This window comes from Episyrphus balteatus, chromosome 1 (genome assembly GCF_945859705.1).
Source record: "Episyrphus balteatus chromosome 1, idEpiBalt1.1, whole genome shotgun sequence".
NCBI classification, from domain to species: domain Eukaryota; kingdom Metazoa; phylum Arthropoda; class Insecta; order Diptera; family Syrphidae; genus Episyrphus; species Episyrphus balteatus.
This window is the reverse complement of record NC_079134.1, coordinates 48,806,056-48,825,394: the sequence shown is the minus strand read 5'-3', so window position 1 is coordinate 48,825,394 and position 19,339 is coordinate 48,806,056. Positions and strand designations below refer to the sequence as shown.

Here is a 19,339-nt window from a genome sequence, read left to right as displayed (position 1 = left end):
GTTTTAATTAAAAAAATTTTTTTTTGACCAATTGATATTTTATTATCAATTAAACAAATATAATCGTACCGTGACATTTTAACTATCAAATATTTATTGATATTGAAAAATATCAGAATTCACTATTTTTTTCAGATTATACCAACAAATCCTAAATACTTTATTTATACCTAAATTCATTAGAAAAAAGCTTTATTACTGTTAATCAGTGGTTTTAGTCAAGTACAACTTTATTAAGCGAAAAAAATTCTCATGAGCGGTTTTTGAAGGTAAATACGCGGCGTTTGTTTCTACTTACGAAATGCAGAGCAGAATGCTCGATCATTTGTCTCTGTGCAAATCGCTTGCTAAATCGAATGAGCAAAGTAACTTTGATTACCTTACGTTTCTTTTCCAAAGAATCACTGAAATCCATAAGAGATAAATAAATTTAAAAAAAAAAATACATTTTAGTTTGCCACTTTGCCAAAAGTAACGACTAGAAGTGGTTGCTGTTTAATTTAATATTTTCTAAAAAATCCATTCAAGTTATAAAAATAATTAGAAACTAAGTTATATTTTAATTAACTTTATTTTGTATCTTCTTTTTTATTTTACTTTTTCTTTCCTGTTATACTTCAATAGAACAAAAGTTCTAAAAAATACAGGAATTGTTAGAAGCGATTGTTGTTTATAAGAAGTGTTTATCTTCCCTCGACTGAAACAAAAAAGAAAATAAAGAACAAATTTAATTTAAATACTTGCAATTTAAAAAATAAAACTTACTGTAAGATGATAGATCAATTTCGTCAGGCAATTCAGTAATATTCACATCAAAACGATCTTGGACCTCGTTTAAAATTTTAGCATCTGCTTCGTCAGACACAAATGTGATGGCTAAACCTTTTGTACCGAAACGTCCAGCACGTGCCACACGATGCAAGTAAGTGTCAGAATCCTCTGGCATGTCATAATTGAAAACAATATTCACACGTTCAATATCCATACCTCGTCCGAACAGATTAGTTGCTACCAAAATTCTCTGCAAATACATAATATAATACACAATAGAATGTTAGTAATAAATTCAATAATGAAATTTTTCTTTTCTCTAGAAAATATGGGTCACTGCTCGAATTGAAATATATACTGCAAGAAAGAAATTAAGAAATTAAGGCCCGTACCGGAAACTGGAAAAATGTTTAGCCCTACTGCCGGTGTTATACAAGAGCTACAGCAAAACACAACCGCAATGCCCAAGAAAAATACTAAGAAACTCGTTCGCCATAGTTCAAACACAGATTCCTGTAGATGACGTAGAAATTTCTTACATATTGCGATAGAGTTGTGACTGAATTCTAAATGAACAGTTTCCCTGTTATAATTTACAATAGATTCACCCAACTTTAGGGATGTATCGAAAATATTTCGGATGTGTTGTGCTTTCCGCAGAGCCATGAAAGCAATCAAAAGGATTAGGATCATTCTGATTATCTGCTAGATTTTGAAGAAAATATTCGATCGACAACTATGAAAATTTATATGGGTTAACCTCAGGCAACAAGGAGCTCAAGAAGGTTTGTCCCTCTTTCACGAACTGACTTATCTGTTTTTTAATATTTTACAGGAGAGCAATAATTTAAAGTTTTGTGTACTTCTTTTATTGTTGTTATTTCTGCGTTAAGCCATGTTCCAGACATTTTTCAGGGAATCTATTGATGTAGAAATATACAATCAAATTTATCTAGCACATAAATGTCCAAATCTGAACGTCACATAGTGAGAAGAGGGACGACTTTTGAACATGCATGTTGGAACTGTGAAAAAACAAGATAACCAGCTTGAGTCACTCTGAAATTCGAAGTCCCAAAGCAAAAGCATTTCTGCCTGAAAATCATCCATAATTTTATTGATTTGGTGTAACAGGCTACAACCTATTAGCTAAAATAAAGTTAAACACCACCACCGATCTTCCGTGCTTTATGGCACAGGTCAATCTTTTGGTCTAAAACGTGTCCCTTTAAAGCGCCTGACTGTCATTTCACAATCAGAATAATACAAAATATGACTTAAGTGCCGCTTTAACCCGTAACCTCACCATCGAGAATTGAAATCCTTGAAAAATCCGGTAAGGGTTCGGCCACGTAGTAACCGGTTGACCGGCAATCCTGACCGCCAAACAAAATTAAAACATAAGAGAAAGTATGGAAGCGGCCAAGTAGGCAACCTTGAGTTCTGTTCTTTTTTTATTAAAATCCTGAGCGCCCAACAACAATATGTTCTAAATTAACACGAACATTTCAGTTTGTGGCGTAATTTGAAGAACAAATATTGATTTAATATTTAATTTTTTTATAAGTTAAAAAAAAAAAACACAAATTTTTGGTGTTGGTTGTCACACTTTTATGCGCCTTAATGACGTCAGTGAGTTGAGACAAGTAAGTATTTCTGGCGCGATTTCACTCTAATTCCTTCTGTTATTACATTTAGTATTTACTTTAAGGTGACATTTATTGATAAAAACAACATCAAATTGCTTTAATCGACAAGAACAAACAATTTTTTAAACTTTTAAATCCATGTATGAAAAAATAAATGTATATTTAAAATTTTAATCTAAAAAAGAAAACTGCAAACCAAAATACTGACATGTTTTGCTTTGAATTCCTATTCTGAAGAGGAAACGTCAAAATCTGAGAGTCCGTGACGTAGATGCGCAGAACGAAACAAAATTATAAACGCGAGTGCGCTATCTGTTTAGTTGTGTATCATGACTGATAGCAATCGAACCTATGTAAGACTCCAGCGTGAAAAAATATTGATTGCACCTCATTCTACCCAATAATTTCTTTTGTAAAAAACTTACGATTATAAAAAAAAAATGCGAAGAAACCTACCTTTTGGAAGTCCTTAAATTGTTGATAACGCGACAAACGTTCCTCTTGATTCATACCACGGTGAATACCAATTGCTGGGAAATTCTGTTCTGTCAGTAGTTGTGCCAATGCCATGCAACGTTGAACGGATTTTAAAAATATAACCACCTAAATTTATTTATTTATTTTGATTATTATACCTTTTTTTAGAAAACCTACAAAAATCTTTTAAAAAACGAATTTGCTTTTGTTATAAAAATACCTGATTGAACTCAAGAACATCGAGCAACTCAAAAAGTTTTTTGTTCTTCTCATTTTCCTTCAATTTAACATAATGCTGTTGCAAACCATGCAAAGTGAGTTTGGCTTCATCGTCGACATAAACTTCCATGGGCTAAATTAAGAGAAGGGACAAGAAAATAAATTAAATAAATATATAACATTAAAAAAAAAACAAATTTAGAGAGAACATCAAAATGTATGAAGTTTGAAAAATATCCAAAACTTCATTTTATCAGCTAGGTAGTGTCTCAAGTTTAATATTTCTCGTTCTGCAACTTTATCCACAACAAGGTACAACTATTATCTCCCTCAAAGTTGAACCAAAATGCATCTGTTGTAATTTGACTTCTATTTTTTTCTATCAATTTCAATCTTAAAAGCTAACTTTTTTTTTGTTTTAATTTCTTTTTTTTTCGTTTTGTTTTAACACAATACATACGGCTACAAAGGGACCTGCAACATCCACCAACCACCAAGAAGCAGACGGTGTTTGTGACCCTTCAATCCTCCATATTTATGGTGTGTTTGTGCGGAGGATTTGTGGAATGGAGAGGCAAACTCAGCAACCCTTACCAAGCAATCTCTGCTCATACACATACAATTTTAACAGAGTAATTGGGAGTTTTCTGAAGCAAATTCTGCACATCAACGAAAGGATTTGTGGGAAGAATTGTTACGATAGCTTGCGACAATTTTTTGTAGTTCCATCGAACACACGGCTTGTTTATTTTTTTTTTTTTAATATTTAGCTTGTCATGGCGCTTCGCAGGAATTGAAGAATTGAATTTAATCCGTTATTATTTTTTGAAGAACTCGATTTTTCAAATGCAAATATCATTTGATTGATTGTTTTAAAAAATTAACCCGCGACCTCATAAATTATTTGATTTAAGTTTAGAATATTTAACGTATTGCAAACACAGCCAGATGAACTATGGTTTATCAAATAGGATTTGTTGTTGAATGCGCGACAAGTGAGTAGTACTTGAAGTGGTAGGAGCAGGAATTGAGATAATCTTATTGGTAGTAGTAGTAGAATAATTAGCACGGTGATATTTACATCTTGCATAAACTTCTTGCAGACTGGACGAATGTCTTTGCTTAGTGTTGCAGAAAACATCATGACTTGTTTTCCGTGTGGAGTGCTGCGGAAGATTTCCTGTACGTCGCGCCGCATATCTATAAAATCAAACATAAACTCAAAATGTATCTGCGTTTTATAAGAATTAAAAGTATTTTTTTCTTACCAAGCTGTTCCAACATTTTATCGCATTCATCAAGGATGAAATGCTTGAGATGTTTTAAGTTGAGCTTTTTGCTACGGATAAGAGCTAGAATTCTTCCCGGTGTCCCTACGACAATGTGTGGTGTGACATTCTTTAAGTTGTCTTCGTCTTTTTGAATAGATAAGCCGCCAAAGAAAACACCAACCTTAAATATTTACATATTTAAATTAAATAAAATCTGGAATGAGAATTGCAAGCTGAGAACATTACCTTAACAGATGGCATATATTTGGAGAAACGTTCGTATTCTTTGCTAATTTGGAATGCAAGTTCACGAGTGTGGCACATAACCAAAACGTACACAACATTTTCAGTTGGTTCCAATTGTTGAAGAGTGGCCAAAACGAATACAGCTGTCTTTCCCATACCTGACTTCGCTTGACATAAAATGTCCATACCTAAAACTGCTTGGGGAATGCATTCGTGTTGAACTAAAACAAAAGAAACATTCAACGTTATTATTTAATTTTATTTTATTAAACAAAATAATTCAATAATTAATATTTTGATTAATTCATTTTTCCCAATTATTAAACGTTATTATTTAATTTTATTTTATTAAACAAAATAAATCAATAATTAATATTTTGATTAATTCATTTTTCCCAATTATTAACCAATGTTTAAGTGAAAGGTTTGTTAAGGAAAATCAATTATGAACAGGATACGTTAAATACTTTCTCAATGTAATGTAAATGAAATTTTATAAGAACTGCATTTAATCGAAAACCGTACCGATCTAGGATAAACAAGAGCTCTTAGGTTGGCCTATGAGTATATTTCGTTTGAACCATTCACTTGAAATGCAGAATAGAATGGACGCTTCTTAAAAAAACTATTAAAAACTATAAATGTTTTTGTATGACAAATTTTGTTGCAATTCAACGTTCTATGGCAGGTCACATTAATAATAATGGTCAGAAGATAGACCTTCCTTAAAAAACTAACATTTGAATTTTGAATACAGGTACTGATATTTTTGGTCCAAACAAATAATTCCTAAAACCCCTCTGTAGTCTTCAAAAACCGCCATTTATTCTGTGGCAAAATATTTCTGTCACACTTAGTCGCAAAAATTTCATATTTGACGATGTCGAATAAAAAAAAAAGGTCGCGTTTAGTCGTGTTTTGCGTTTAAAGTGTTCTGTTTGAAAAGGAAATTATAAGTGTATAATTGTGTTCAACTTTTATTTTCTTCTGGGAAAATTCTATCACAACCCTCAGAAATCTGAAACGCTTCCTAATTTAGATTTAGTTCACAAAAAGAGAGGAGCAGACCTATTGAAAGCACTTTTTGTCCGCTCTATACAGGGTGTCCCACAGTCACCGCCCCAAATGAATCGGTGATTGTTAAAACAACATAAGTAACATTTTATTTTTTTTTCAGGAGAGACAAAAAACTCTGTATTTTTGACGACGCGGCCGCATTAACAATTTTAGCTTTAAATTCGGTTTGGGAGACTTGTTGAGAGTTGTAACTAACTAAAAGTTTTTAAAAAATATCTTTATCAAAGAAGATTTAAAAAAAAAAAATACTTTTTTTTTATATGTTGTTTTAACACCCAACGTTTTGTTGGGATACAAAATAACTTTATTACTTAAAGATAATGTTGTTTTGACACTCATTTTACATGCAAAGTATTAGCAAATTTAATGGAAATGAATAAAAGAGCATTATAATTCAGCAATTTTATTAATACATGTATTAAAAAACAAGAACATTAAAGAAAAAGGCGAAAGTGGACGTTCCACGGCCAGCAATGAATTTGTTATTTTTTGACGTAGTTAAGTCTTACTAATATTTTGCAAAAGTTTTATCCTTATGACGTAGGTACTTCAAAATAGGATGAGATGCATTTTTGCGTTTAACACTTTTTATTGATTGTGTCATTGTTGTAATTTTAATGTTTATTTGAAGTAAAAAATATGATGGTTTGTAATTTTCCCTGAGTTAGAAAACCTTGATCTTGAATATCAAACCAATAGAACTCAAACTAGAAGCCTTTTAAGAAAATAGTTACGTGCTTTTTTTATAGTTCGCATTTTCAATTCTTTGCTGGTTTTAATCGCTTGAAAACTCTTGAACAAAATCTCGCAGTTGATTGCTTTAAAAAGATTATTTTAATAGTTCTATTGGAATGATATTCAAAATTTATACCTTCATGCTCAGGTACAATAACAGAGCATGATACTTCATATTCAAAATAAAAATTAAATTCAATATGTCCTTCACATATTGCAAGATGCATTAACAATACTAATATTTATCTTAAATTCTTAATGCAATGCAGTGAAAAGTTTATAGTAAAACTTTTCCTTAGATATAGTTTTTTCATTTGATACCAATTTCATTTACAATTGCCGAACGTCCAACTCAGAATTTTCTGTATTTAATTCCATATTTTAATAACCTAGAACATTTTGAAAAATGCAATTCCACTCAAATGACCAACTGACTGACAGTAAATCATCGAAAAAACTGTAAGAAATAACAGTTTACTTATGTCGTTTTCGATTGGCTCTCCGGAAGCGTCCGGAATCATTCACAGAAGGCTTCTGTAAGTGTTTTATTCGCACTAATATGACAGACAGAACGCTTCTGAAAATAAAAATTCTCTTCTTGATTTCAAAACAGAATTCACTCAAAATCACTAATGTCGTTTTCGATTGGCAGTCCGGAAGCGTCCGGAATCATTCAGAAGCCTTCTGAAAGCGTTTTATTCACACAAAACTGACACACAGAACGCTTCTCAGAAGAGAAATTCTCTTCCTGATTTAAATTCAGAAGCACTAATACATAAACACTTAAATGTCAACAAAAAAATACTCAATCATTCTTTTTTTGTTGTCATTCAAAAATTTTTTTGTTTTTTATATTAAAATTAATTAGATAATTAAAATTGGTACCTTAATGCAATGGAATGATTTGTTTACCATTTTCTTCTTCATCGCGGTCTTCAGATTTATAATTTTTATAATTTTTTTGTTTGGAAGAAAAAAACTAAAATCAATATTTGACATTTGAAAAATTTCACAAACACAAAAAAAAACAGAATTGAGTGGAAGCGACTTGACCTGTTTCATTGGATTTCAGAATGAGTGGATTCTTGAGTGAAACCAATCGAAAACGACATAATATTTAAATAAGTAAACGTCAAACAAAATTTTCTAGTAGAAAAGCAAAAAAATTTTATTTGATTATTCACCAATACAGATATAAAATTTCAGAATTGAGTGGAAGCGATTTAAACTGTTTTATTGGATTTCAGAATGAGTGAATCCTTGAGTTATTCCAATCGAAAACGACATTACTTCGTTTTTCCAGCGTTGAATTTAAAAACAAATTAATATCAAGTACTTAAGTTGTTTTAACACTCAATTTCAAAAATGTCAGAAGAGATATGTTTTAGCACTCAATGCGTATTTTAACCTCGATATTTTATATGATTTAAATATCAAATCATGTTGGTTTTGCTCTCAACGCTAGTTCTACCCATAAGCAATGGTAAACTGTTATAAAACGGGTTTCAAAAAATCTATCACTTATGTTGTTTTAACAATTACCGATTCAAATGAAAACCATGGATTCCTGAGGTAATTTTAAGTCGAAAAACTTGAGAGCCAATTTTCTCCTTTTGGTCCCGTTTTCGAGTTTTGGCGGTTTTTATGATTTTTGCTCTATTTTCCTTAAATGGCTTTATCTGGCTTTAGATTTTTTTTACAACCAAGCAAGAATTTATTACAAATTTTGTTTGTCCCAAAACTTTTTTTTCTGCGTTTCTCTGCAATTTTGCATCAAACCCAATTTTTTTCGTTTTTTAATTTTTTTACTTTCATATCATTCTAAGATAAGTAGGTATACAGTTCTTCTAGCAAAAAAAAAAAAATAGTACTAGATTAACCAAAACATCTACTAGTAGTAAACTACCACCTCCAATGGAACAGGGCTAATAATTGTTATCTTTTCACCACAAATTTTTTTTCAAATATTCCTCCTGCAGAACATACATAGTTGTTCAGAATTACGAATTACCATTATTATCTAATTTCTAATATGGCAGATTAATGCAATGGATTTAAGCTTCATAAATATATATAAGTATTTTACTTCTATTAGAAAAATGGCAATATGAGCAAATTTAAATTTATAAGCTTAAAGCCTAGTATACAGTTCTTTTTGATAAGTGGTGAAAGAAAAAAATATTTTGTTTCTTGTCTGTGGTGAACAGATGACAATCGTAAGTTTTTTTCCTCAAAAACAATGGGATGCACATTGTTTTGCGAGAAGAAAAATCGTGGTGAGTATAATTTTTTTTCGATTTCTGTTTACAGCTGTGGTAAATTAAATAAAATATTTTTTTCGGAAAAAAAATAAAAATATATCTCCCGTAAGAAATGTATTGGTTTTTTTTTTTTTGTGTGTAGAGAACTGTATACTTAATTTTAATGAGTATTATTTTTTTTTTCGCTTATTATTTTAAAGACCAGTTTATTTTCTTACAAAAATAAGTTTTTTTTTTCAGAAAAATGACTATTGAAAATAATTTTTTAAAAATAAACAAACGGAGTGAATTTTTAAAAAAATTATTTTTTAATACAAAATTAATTCAATTTGATGCAAAATTGCGGAGAAACTGTTGTCCGCAGAAAAAAAAGTTCTGGGAAAAACTAAAACGGTAATAAATTCTTAACTGATTGTAAAAAAATCTTTCAATTCGGACGTTCATAGTTTGGCATAGATAAAGCAAGTTAATGGAAAAGAGAGCAAAAATCATAAAAACCGTCATAACTCGAAAACGGGAGGTAAACCAGAAAATTACCTCTTAAGTTTTTCGACTTAAAATGACCTTAGGAATCCATGGTTTTCATTTGGGGCGGTGACTGCACACTGTATATAATGAAACAAAAATCCCGGCACTCTTATGCCATTTTATTCATTCGAAGTTAATAATTTGATGATTTTGTCTTCAACTTCAGAATTTGTTTTTATTTACTCAAGTTGATGTTTTCATCTTTCTATTTTCAACTCGAGAGTTGGCAACATAAGATTAGTATCTCCCCCGCAATTTTTTGTTAAAAAAAAAAAACATTATTTTGCTGCTGAAATTACCAATTTTTAGGACTTATAAAGTAGATAGTACCTGGGTGACCGAGCTTTGCTCGGTATCTTTAAATGTTATAACCTTCAATGAAAGAAGTCAAATGTAAACAGCAATTTTTTGGAGTGGGTTTGAGTTTGCAGTGACCATTTTTTTCGCGGGTTACAAAACACCACATTCCCACTTTATAATTCAGTTTGTTTACGTTTGAATATACATGCGAGATCAGCAATGGATAGAAGGGTTACAGGAATCTGCATTATAGAAAATGCCTACAGCAATGAGATCCCGTTTTGTTAAAATTTTAATTTACGGTCAGAAAGTTTTGCATGGTGAATATAAAGTTAATCTTTTTTTGAAGGTTAGCCTTGTCGTCAAAGCTTAGTATGAAGAAATACTATTTTTATCCCTGTCTCTGTTTTATTCTGTATCAGTGGATGCTTTCTTTCTTTTTTTACTTATATATTATAAGATTGACATTAGGTCAATGGTGTTGTTTTTTGTGAGTTATTTTATTCTTATACGTTAACAATAGTCGCATTAAAACAAAAACAAAACGTAAAACAAAGATAATTATAAATACCAAAGTAACAAATTACTTAAAAGTTTCAATAGATGATCAAAAAAGTCATGATCTTAAAAATGTTGTTTAGTTATTGTAACAAAAAGAAAAAGAACAATGCGTAAAACATGGAACCATCCCTCAAAATTTTATTGAAATCGTTGAATCTGTCTCCGCGAAAAAAACTAATATAAAAGAAAATACTTCCAAAATGTTGTATTTGCCTAGAGGAAAAAACCCTCAAAATTTCATCGAAATCAATAACCAAAAAACTTACATATATGTGAGAAAAATAAGCGTAGCTGTTGGTGGATTTTTATAAAAGTACTTCCAAAATATTTTATTCGCCTAGAGGACCAAACCCTCAAAATTTCATCGAAATATTTAAAGTTGCTACCAAAAAAAAAATTCTATGTTAAAAAAGTGGGCGTGGCAGTGGGCGGATTTTTCTAAAAATACTTCCAAAACTTTTTACTCGCTTAGATGAACAAACCCTGAAAATTTCATCGAAATCGTTACAGCCGTTCCCCAAAAAAACTTATATTTAAAAAAAGTGGGCGTGGCAGTGGGCGGATTTTTCCAAAAAAAAATTTCCAAAACTTTTTACTCGCTATATAAACAAACCCCGAAAACTTCATCGAAATCGTTGGAGTCGTTCCCGAAAAAACTTATATTTTAAAAAAGTGGGCGTGGCAGTGGGCGGATTTTTCCAAAAATACTTCCAAAACTTTTTACTCGCTTAGATGAACAAACCCTGAAAATTTCATCGAAATCGTTAGAGCCGTTTCCGAGATCCCAATTTTATATATATTTATATATATATAAACAATTTTAGCTCGTTTAAAGTTATAAGATAAGATAAGATAAGATATGTTATAGTTTCGCTATGTGAATGTGGATTGTATGGTAGGTCCTGGATGAAAACAAATTGAAAACTGATTGATTCAAGCCATTTTTTACTATAGCAAAATGCAAATGTATGTTTATTGTTTCACTAACAGTGATCAGTCAATTTTTTGCTTTATGAATAGTGATTTTTGACAAAAAAAAATGCGATCTTAGCTATTGCGTAGATTTATGAGAGAAATTAAAATACATAGGTATGTAGTTATGTATATTTCACAAATTTTCTGTGCTTCACAACTTTTTTCAGATTTTTTTCCCATCGACTAAACTACTTTACGAAGAATGATTTGGAAGCATATTTGCTGCAGTTATGGAAATTGCTATTAAGATGGAATTGCAATTGGTAGTACACATTATCCCGACGATATGTTCCGCAAAAATCATATTCAGTCCTATTGTGAGTTTCACGTGAACAAGACTCCAGCCGCATAAATTAAATTTAAATTTTCCTCTATTGTGAGTTAAGAGTGACAAGTTGTTCGCGTCCTAAAAACTATTCGTATTTTGATCTTTTTTTTCAGTTAATATGCGATCCCACTTAAATTTTGGCGAAAAACAAAAAAAAAGTTTAGCGGAAAATGCTGATTTCCTTCCCATAAAACTTGCAATTGCTTTTTAAATTTATTATTTTTAATTATTAAATATTACAATATTAATAATACAAAAACAAAAAATTGTTAATTAAGTTTTTGATCCTGCCTCATGGCTCCCAGGGCACCCACTTCTTCTTCTGAAATATTTAACGAACAATATGGTATGATTTATTTTTGGAATAATGCGTCTGTTCGTTCTGCTTGACTGTTCCCATTTTGTAATATTTTTTCTTTGGCTAAATAATATCGCAAGGTACTAACCTAATGTCAAAAAAATATTGCAGCGGTTTACAAATTTTTCAAACTTCTTTTATTAATATAAAGAAAATTATTTTAGAGTTTTGAGTAAACAGATTTAACTCGACTTACTAAGACAAATGCACAGAACCTGAGAATTTTACCGCTAAAAGTAATAAATACCATTTTAAGACGCCTTTTAACTGAATTCTAAAGTTTAACCATGCAATAATAAAACATTATGAAAGTAGAACAATACCGATTAACATACACTTCCATTATGAACTACCTGCCTACCTAGATTATTTGTGAAAATACCACATCATAGCTATAACAATGACTAATTTTGGTTGTTTCACAATAAAGTTAAGAAAAAAAAAAATTTTAAACGTTTCCCCTGGATTCTTTCGCCATTTTTCTTAAACTAGTGGTATAGAATTGTTCAGAAAAGTAATATTAAAAAAATGTCTATAATTGGACAAGGGAATCCATAGTATCTATTAACACTACATAAATATTATATATTTCTGAATAAAAATTAATTCTGATAAATCACTTACCTTCCGATGGATGTTCAAAACCACAATCAACAATAGCACGCAAAATTTCGGGCTTGAGCAAGAAATCGCGGAAACCGGAGCTGTGAATCGATACGTAAGTACCTTTTACATCTTTCTTTGGTGCTTCAACAGTCTCGGCAACGGTGGTTTCTGTTTGTTCTTCATCTTCATAATCTAAGAGATCGTCATTGTCTGCCATTGTTGATATTTTTTTTTTTTTGTATTATTAACTACAAATAAAAAATATGATAATTATTATTCCAATAATTAATTTTCACAATGAAATAAAAGGAAATAACGCCGGTGTACGACGCCATCTTTTTTTTCGCATTTTATTCACATTTTGCTGAGTGAAAATTTATTTGTCTTATTTTCGATGTTTTATCCACTTTTTATTTTACAAACACAGTATATTTAACTTACCTTTTAATATTTTAAAATGATATAATTGAAATTTATTTTGATTTCAGACAAAATTGCACAAAAACCAAAACCGAAAATCGAAATTTCTTGGAGTTGGAGTCTGAAAATGAATATGAATGGAAACAGACCCTGGCAAATGGCGCGTCAAGTCAAATAACGGGTCAAACTTCAGAAAAAATGAAACAAAAAATCCAAGTAACGAGTACTCGATACTTTATATTAGTGATGCCAAAATAAAATTTTTGCAGCACTTGTTTAAGTCATTTTGAACATAAGACCGACTACACACTATGAAATCTGAATCAAATCATTAAAGCCAGAACTATAATTGGCGGATGGAGTCGGAAGCTACTGTCAATTGTTGTTGTTTTCTTTGTATTTTCGATAAGTTTTCATCCGTCGAGTGCGGTTGCAAGCGCTGTTCCCCTCCGTTTGCATCCGACGATCCGACAATTATAGTTCTGGCTTAAAGGCTTGGCCACACCGGAGGGTATGCGGTAGAGGTACAGGTAACAGTACGGGTATTTGTATGGAAAAAATTCCAGACTGACACATCAACGTTCGGGTGTGGAATTTTTTTAATACAAATATCGTTGCCGCTACCCGTACCGCTACCGCGTACCCTCCGGTGTGGCTAAGCCTTAAGGCTTGGCCACATTGGAGGGTATGCGGTAGCGTTACGGGTAGCAGTAAGGGTACTTGTATGAAAAAAATTCCAAACTGACACATCAACGTTCAGGTGTGGAATTTTTTTAGTACAAATATCGTTACCGCTATACCGCATACCCTCCTTCCTTTGTGGTCCAGCCTTTAAGGCTGGACCACACCAGAGGGTATGTGCGGTAGCGGCACGGATAATTGTATGAACAAAATTCCAAACTGACAAATCAAGGCTTGGCCACACCGGAGGGTATGCGGTAGCGGTACGGGTAGAGGTAACGGTACTTGTATGAAAAAAATTCCAAACTGACATATCAACGTTCAGATGTGGAATTTTTTTCATACAAATATCGTTACCGCTACCCGTACCTCTACCGCATACCCTCCGGTGTGGCCGGAGGGTACATGCGGTAGTGGTGCGGGTAATTGTATGAGAAAAATTCCAAACTGACACATCAACGTTCAGATGTGGAATTTTTTTAATACAAGTACCGTTAACGCTACCTGTACTGCTATCGTTTAGCTTCCGGTGTGGTCAAGCCTTTTCTCTGTTCCAAAAGTTTAGACTGGGAATTCCCCCCTACTAACAATTTTGCTTCTATAATGCTTTACAGAACACAACAATTGCATCTGTAAAGCTTTATAGAACCAAAATTTTTGTCGGGCCAGAACTTTTTTGAGCAACTAAGTCAAAAGGGCTTTTATGTTCTTGCATTAAACATGTAAAATATTTAGTCATGACAGCGTATTTTTTGTCCAGTTTAAAGCCCTGTTGGAAATAAATTTTAGCTCCCATACAAACTATCGAAAAATTTTAGCCGAGATAAAATGGATCCCACACATCGATAACTTGTATGGGAATTTTATCTCCGCCTAAAACGGGCATAATAAAAACACACCTATAATAGAACTGGTCCCTTTGGGAGCTTGCAAAGTACTACTAGTAGTTTACTAGCGATTTTCAATGGAACACACTTTCATCGAATTCAATACAAATCATATCTACGCGGGAAGAAGAGCATGAGTACATGATAGTACTAGTTTAAAAAAAACATCTACTAGTAGTAAACTACCACCTCCAATGTAACCATAGAGGAAGGAATACCTAGAGAGCCGACTCGTACCCCCTTGCCTAAAACACCCGCAAATTTAATTTCAGATAATTGGTATACATCTCTCTTATTTTCCTATCTGTGAATACGTGTGAAAGGTATAATGCGTTTAATACCTTCCTTTCGACAGTGGATGCCCTCACAAACGGGTTTGTGTTTTGAATTTAATCATGATTTTGGTTTGTGTATGAGGTATTCCTTTCTCTATGAATGGAACATAGCTAAATTTACAAATAGACAATGTAAGTGAGGCTTTAATATTAAATTATTAAGTATTGATGTGAACTCGACTTAACATAAATTAAGCCAGTGATGCCAAGTTTACCTTCCCAAACCGCCATTCCATTTCCGGTTCTATTATTTCTAAAATGTTCTTCTTCCTTTTCCTTCGTAGTCTAAAATTTTCATCATTCGTTTTAATGTATTGACAGCGTCAGGTTGTCACGCGTCCGCGTTTTTTTGTTTCACGTTCATCTTTTAATAAAAATTTAATTGGTAGGTAATAAAGGGTTTATTTATTTTATAAATAATCAAAAAAAAAAAAACAATGATGAAAATTATAGATAGGGACATCTGAAAAAGATGATGATTTATCGTAGATAAATACAACTGACACCTCATCAATAATTTTTTATTTGTTGAACCATCCTTTGTGCGTTGATTAATTTTTTTTATTTTTATATTTTATGTACTGCGAGACGCATTTTGGCAAAAACTGTGAACCTAGCAAAACTAGGAAATTGGATATTTTTTTGGAAAGGTAAGTTATTGATTTTATTTTGAAATAAACGGAGCGTTGATATACATAAAATCAAAATGATGATTACTTTGATAGGGACATCTGAAATTAATGATAGATTTATCATTCTTATAGAAAACTGATTGTATAATTTAAAATACTGTTACTAAACAGTAATTGTTAGATTGTTTCATCAAAATATTAAACAAAATCTTTCTTTTACAGGTGTTTTGCTGAGTTAAACGGTTAATGTTGTCAATGTACTCGCTTGTATGTGACGCCATTTTGTAGAACAAAGGCGTTATCTTAACTTGAAAATAAAATTTAATTTTTATAAATCTAAATAAATCTTGTGTTTTATTTTAAAAGTTATTGATAGTTGATACAATCACGAAGACAAATGCTTTTTAAGAGTTGTATTTCCTGATTGGTGGGAAATGGGAATGGATTGGGTTTTGTGTATTTTATAGATTATGGGCCCCCGCCCCATAATCTATGGATCATGCAAAATTTCATCGTTTTTGCGAACACTATCAACATTTTCTGAGATGATATGCAAAACAAACAAAGGCGTTTAAGAACGATTTGACAAAGAGCAGAAGATGCATGTTAAATTGAAATTAAACTGAGCACTTGCTCTAGCGAGGCGCGAGCTATTCGTTTTGCTGGAGTAGAAAATTCTTGATTTGATATGAACTATCTTTCGAGGTGTGCTTCCGACAGGTGAAGTAATTCCCATTCGTATGAAATCGGACAAAATTGCGCTCTGCCGGATGCATTGCCAGGCCGATTAAAATTATGGAGAAGCAAATATTTACCCCCTATTCTGGCAAACCTCACAAGTTACAATAACCTCACAAGGTGAGCTTAATTTGATTTTGTGAGGTTTTCGCATCACAAAAACTTTCGAATTTGGCTCAAAGGGCTCAACTTTCCTTTAAGGGAGCACGAATTTAATACGCGAATACTTTTATTTGAAAGAATAATGAATAAAAGTAATAAAAATAGCAATTTTAATGGGAGGAAACGTGTATTTATATATTTAATTCATTTTTTAAAGTTTCATTTTTTATACAAAATAGCCCTGTTCCTTTGGGAGGTGGCAAAGTACTATTACTTAGCGATTTTTAATGGAACGCACTTTCAACGAATTCAATACAAATCGTATCTAATTGGGAAGAAGAGCATGAGTAGATGATATCCCAAGTAACAATTTTACTTGCATAAGGTCCATTTTGTTCGATTCGACAAGCTATTAGTCCAGTAATTTTAAGTTTTATCTGCGGAAAAATTCCTACTGAGCTGAATTTTGGTATACAGCTTAATGACGGCTTTGTTATGAAGATGTGAAAAATCGACATTGATATCGTGTCCGCGTTAAAAGTTATAGGGGTCAAAAAGTCACGAAAAGTTTTTCGCAAATATCTCGCGACCTATTGATCGGAGGTCATCAGAGGTTATATAAAAATTGATGGTCGTGAAATTATCTACAACATATGCCCAACACATTTTTCTGTGAAATGAACCGTTTAGCGAGTAAAGCGCAGAGAAGGTGACTAGATTGCACTCACATACGAAAAAATACATATTTTTGGTCTATTTTGCTTGATTTTTGAGGTTTTTATCGAAGTAGCTTAAATTTTTTTAGTTTTATTAACTTATCTTAGTACGTAAATACGGATTAACTAAAAAAAATAAAAATTTATACATTGGGATAAAAAATATTATGCAAAAGGGGGAACCACGTTTTTTGGAAATGTTGTATGTTTCCCTTTTTTGTACAATAAGTGCCTTCATTATTAAGAACACACTTTTTAAACATGGTTCAATTTTAGTTTTGAGCTTGGTATAAACCTTAAGTTACCATTAAGCTTTTTCAGCAGCTAATTTTGTACTGTTATAAGGTATTCTGAAACTTTTCTCTTGAGAAGCTCCAAACGACATTTTCTATGGAATTCATGTTTGGAAAATTGATAAAAAGCTCAAAACTAAAATTGAACCATGTTTAAAAAGTGTGTTCTTAATAATGAAGGCACTTATTGTACAAAAAAGGGAAACATACAACATTTCCAAAAAACGTGGTTCCCCCTTTTGCATAATATTTTTTATCCCAATGTATAAATTTTTATTTTTTTTAGTTAATCCGTATTTACGTACTAAGATAAGTTAATAAAACTAAAAAAATTTAAGCTACTTCGATAAAAACCTCAAAAATCAAGCAAAATAGACCAAAAATATGTATTTTTTCGTATGTGAGTGCAATCTAGTCACCTTCTCTGCGCTTTAAGCCTGGTACGCTGCTCGCGCTAAAATTTAGCTGAGATAAAATTCCCATACAAGTTATCGATAATTTGTATGGGATCCATTTTAGCTCAGATAAAAATTTTCGATAATTTGTATGGGAGCTAAAATTTAGCGAGAGCAGCGTACCAGGCTTTACTCGCTAAACGGTTCATTTCACAGAAAAATGTGTTGGGCATATGTTGTAGATAATTTCACGACCATCAATTTTTATATAACCTCTGATGACCTCCGATCAATAGGTCGCGAGATATTTGCGAAAAACTTTTCGTGACTTTTTGACCCCTATAACTCTTAACGCAGACACGATTTCAATGTCGATTTTTCACATCTTCATAACAAAGCCGTCATTAAGCTGTATACCAAAATTCAGCCCAGTAGGAATTTTTCCGCAGATTGGGCTTGAAAATGACTAAAATGACTGGGCTATATAGTTTGTATACGTTTAGTTTAAGGCTTACTTACGCAAGTCATCCATTTTGGAAAGAAAGGAGGTCTCCTTAAGGCTATCTAGAAGTGTTAAGAAGAAGCCTTGTAAATATAAGTTAAAGAAGACCTTTATAAGACCTCTTTGAACCGTTCTAAAGAAGCCTTGTATTTTCAAATGACAGAAGGCCTCTATAAGACCTGTTCCAAGAGGTTCTTGTAAGTATGCAATGTTTTCACCTGTAAGTATGCAAAGTTTTTATCCTGCGGATATGCAATGTTTGTAACGCATTAGAAAAAAACATTGCATTTCAATGTGAGGTTTCAATTAGCTCCCAATTTTCCACTCACCTTTAATATTCGAGCATGGTCTATCTACTGGTAAGGTGCTGGCTTGATATGCAGAGGTACGTGGGATCGATTCCTGGCCGGGCCATGAGATGAAAATAAAAAAATGTGTTCTTTTTCAATTAAAATAATATTCTCATCATTTCAGAACAACAGAAAAAGCAGTGGAATTTCCAAAAAAGGAAAAGAAACAAAATAGGAAAAAATTAAAATAAATAAAATAATATGTAGAAAATGCAAAACAGAAAAAATCAAAAGAAAAACTATTTTTTCTTTTTGACAGTTCCCCATACCCATCTCGCTTTTACCTTACCAAAACTCTAGGTGTGCTCCTTTAATTCAAAAGTCGCCCCGAAAGAAGTTTGTGAGATATACATTATCACAAAATCGAATGATGATCACCTTGTGAGGTTCTTGTGACTTGTGAGATTTGCCAGAATAGGGCTCTTAGAGGGTTTTTTTTGTGATACATGTTCCACCAGTAGTGGCCTGATTATGGAATACGAAGTCGATCATTTTAGGAGGCGAATGTGAATTTTTTTTATTATTGGGAAAAAATAGAAAGTCTTGAAAAAGATAATGGCAAGAGTACGATAACTAAGGTGGTGAAAAATAATAACGGAATTTTGTAGAACAGTCAAATACAAACATTTTTTACTATGGGAGGTATTGCCCCCCGTTCAGGCGGGAGGGGCAATTTTCTAAAATATGACAAAAAATTATTAAAAAACAACGGCAACACTTAAAGTTATGGATTTTTTTATTTTGACATTGACAGAATACTCGATGATATTTTTTCGTTAGCATTTTCGTTGTCGACTTTGGAGACTTGAAAATTTTTCGTTTCGCATCAGCAGCGTACAAGCTTTAACTAATATGTTGCTGTGGCTCATGGTATAAAAAGAGAAGTAATGATCATTAGAAAAAACTCAGTATCGAGAACTGTCAAA

The 19,339-nt window shown here is 32.0% G+C and overlaps 1 protein-coding gene, 1 long non-coding RNA gene and 1 other non-coding gene across 3 annotated transcripts; 2 read left to right on the top strand and 1 right to left on the bottom strand.

Annotated features, from left to right (window-relative positions):
• Positions 1-552: 552 nt before the first annotated feature.
• LOC129921377 (ATP-dependent RNA helicase WM6) lies at positions 553-12,956 on the bottom strand. The gene is made up of 9 exons (XM_056003182.1): positions 12,804-12,956; positions 12,381-12,610; positions 4,634-4,854; positions 4,385-4,568; positions 4,198-4,316; positions 3,118-3,249; positions 2,877-3,023; positions 766-1,021; positions 553-697 (listed from the first exon to the last, which is right to left on the bottom strand). The coding sequence occupies exons 2-9, from the start codon at positions 12,577-12,579 to the stop codon at positions 684-686; spliced, it is 1,272 nt and encodes a 423-aa protein (XP_055859157.1). The 5' UTR covers positions 12,580-12,610; positions 12,804-12,956; the 3' UTR covers positions 553-683.
• Positions 12,957-14,910: 1,954 nt separating this feature from the next.
• LOC129907111 (uncharacterized) lies at positions 14,911-15,662 on the top strand. The gene is made up of 2 exons (XR_008770963.1): positions 14,911-15,335; positions 15,540-15,662. It is a non-coding gene; the product is annotated as an uncharacterized LOC129907111 (long non-coding RNA).
• On the top strand, positions 15,386-15,461 carry LOC129907929 (small nucleolar RNA Me28S-Cm2645). Its single transcript, XR_008771215.1, has one exon. It is a non-coding gene; the product is annotated as a small nucleolar RNA Me28S-Cm2645 (small nucleolar RNA).
• Positions 15,663-19,339: the final 3,677 nt, after the last annotated feature.

Excerpts from the sequence above, each read along its gene's own strand:
- LOC129921377 (XM_056003182.1), bottom strand. The coding sequence starts at position 12,579 with ATGGCAGACAATGACGATCTCTTAGATTATGAAGATGAAGAACAAACA. Across the intron at positions 4,855-12,380 it reads TTTTGAACATCCATCGGAAG|TTCAACACGAATGCATTCCC; the intron begins GTAAGTGATTTA and ends CTTTTGTTTTAG. Across the intron at positions 3,250-4,197 it reads GCAAGAAGTTTATGCAAGAT|CCCATGGAAGTTTATGTCGA; the intron begins GTAAATATCACC and ends CTCTTAATTTAG.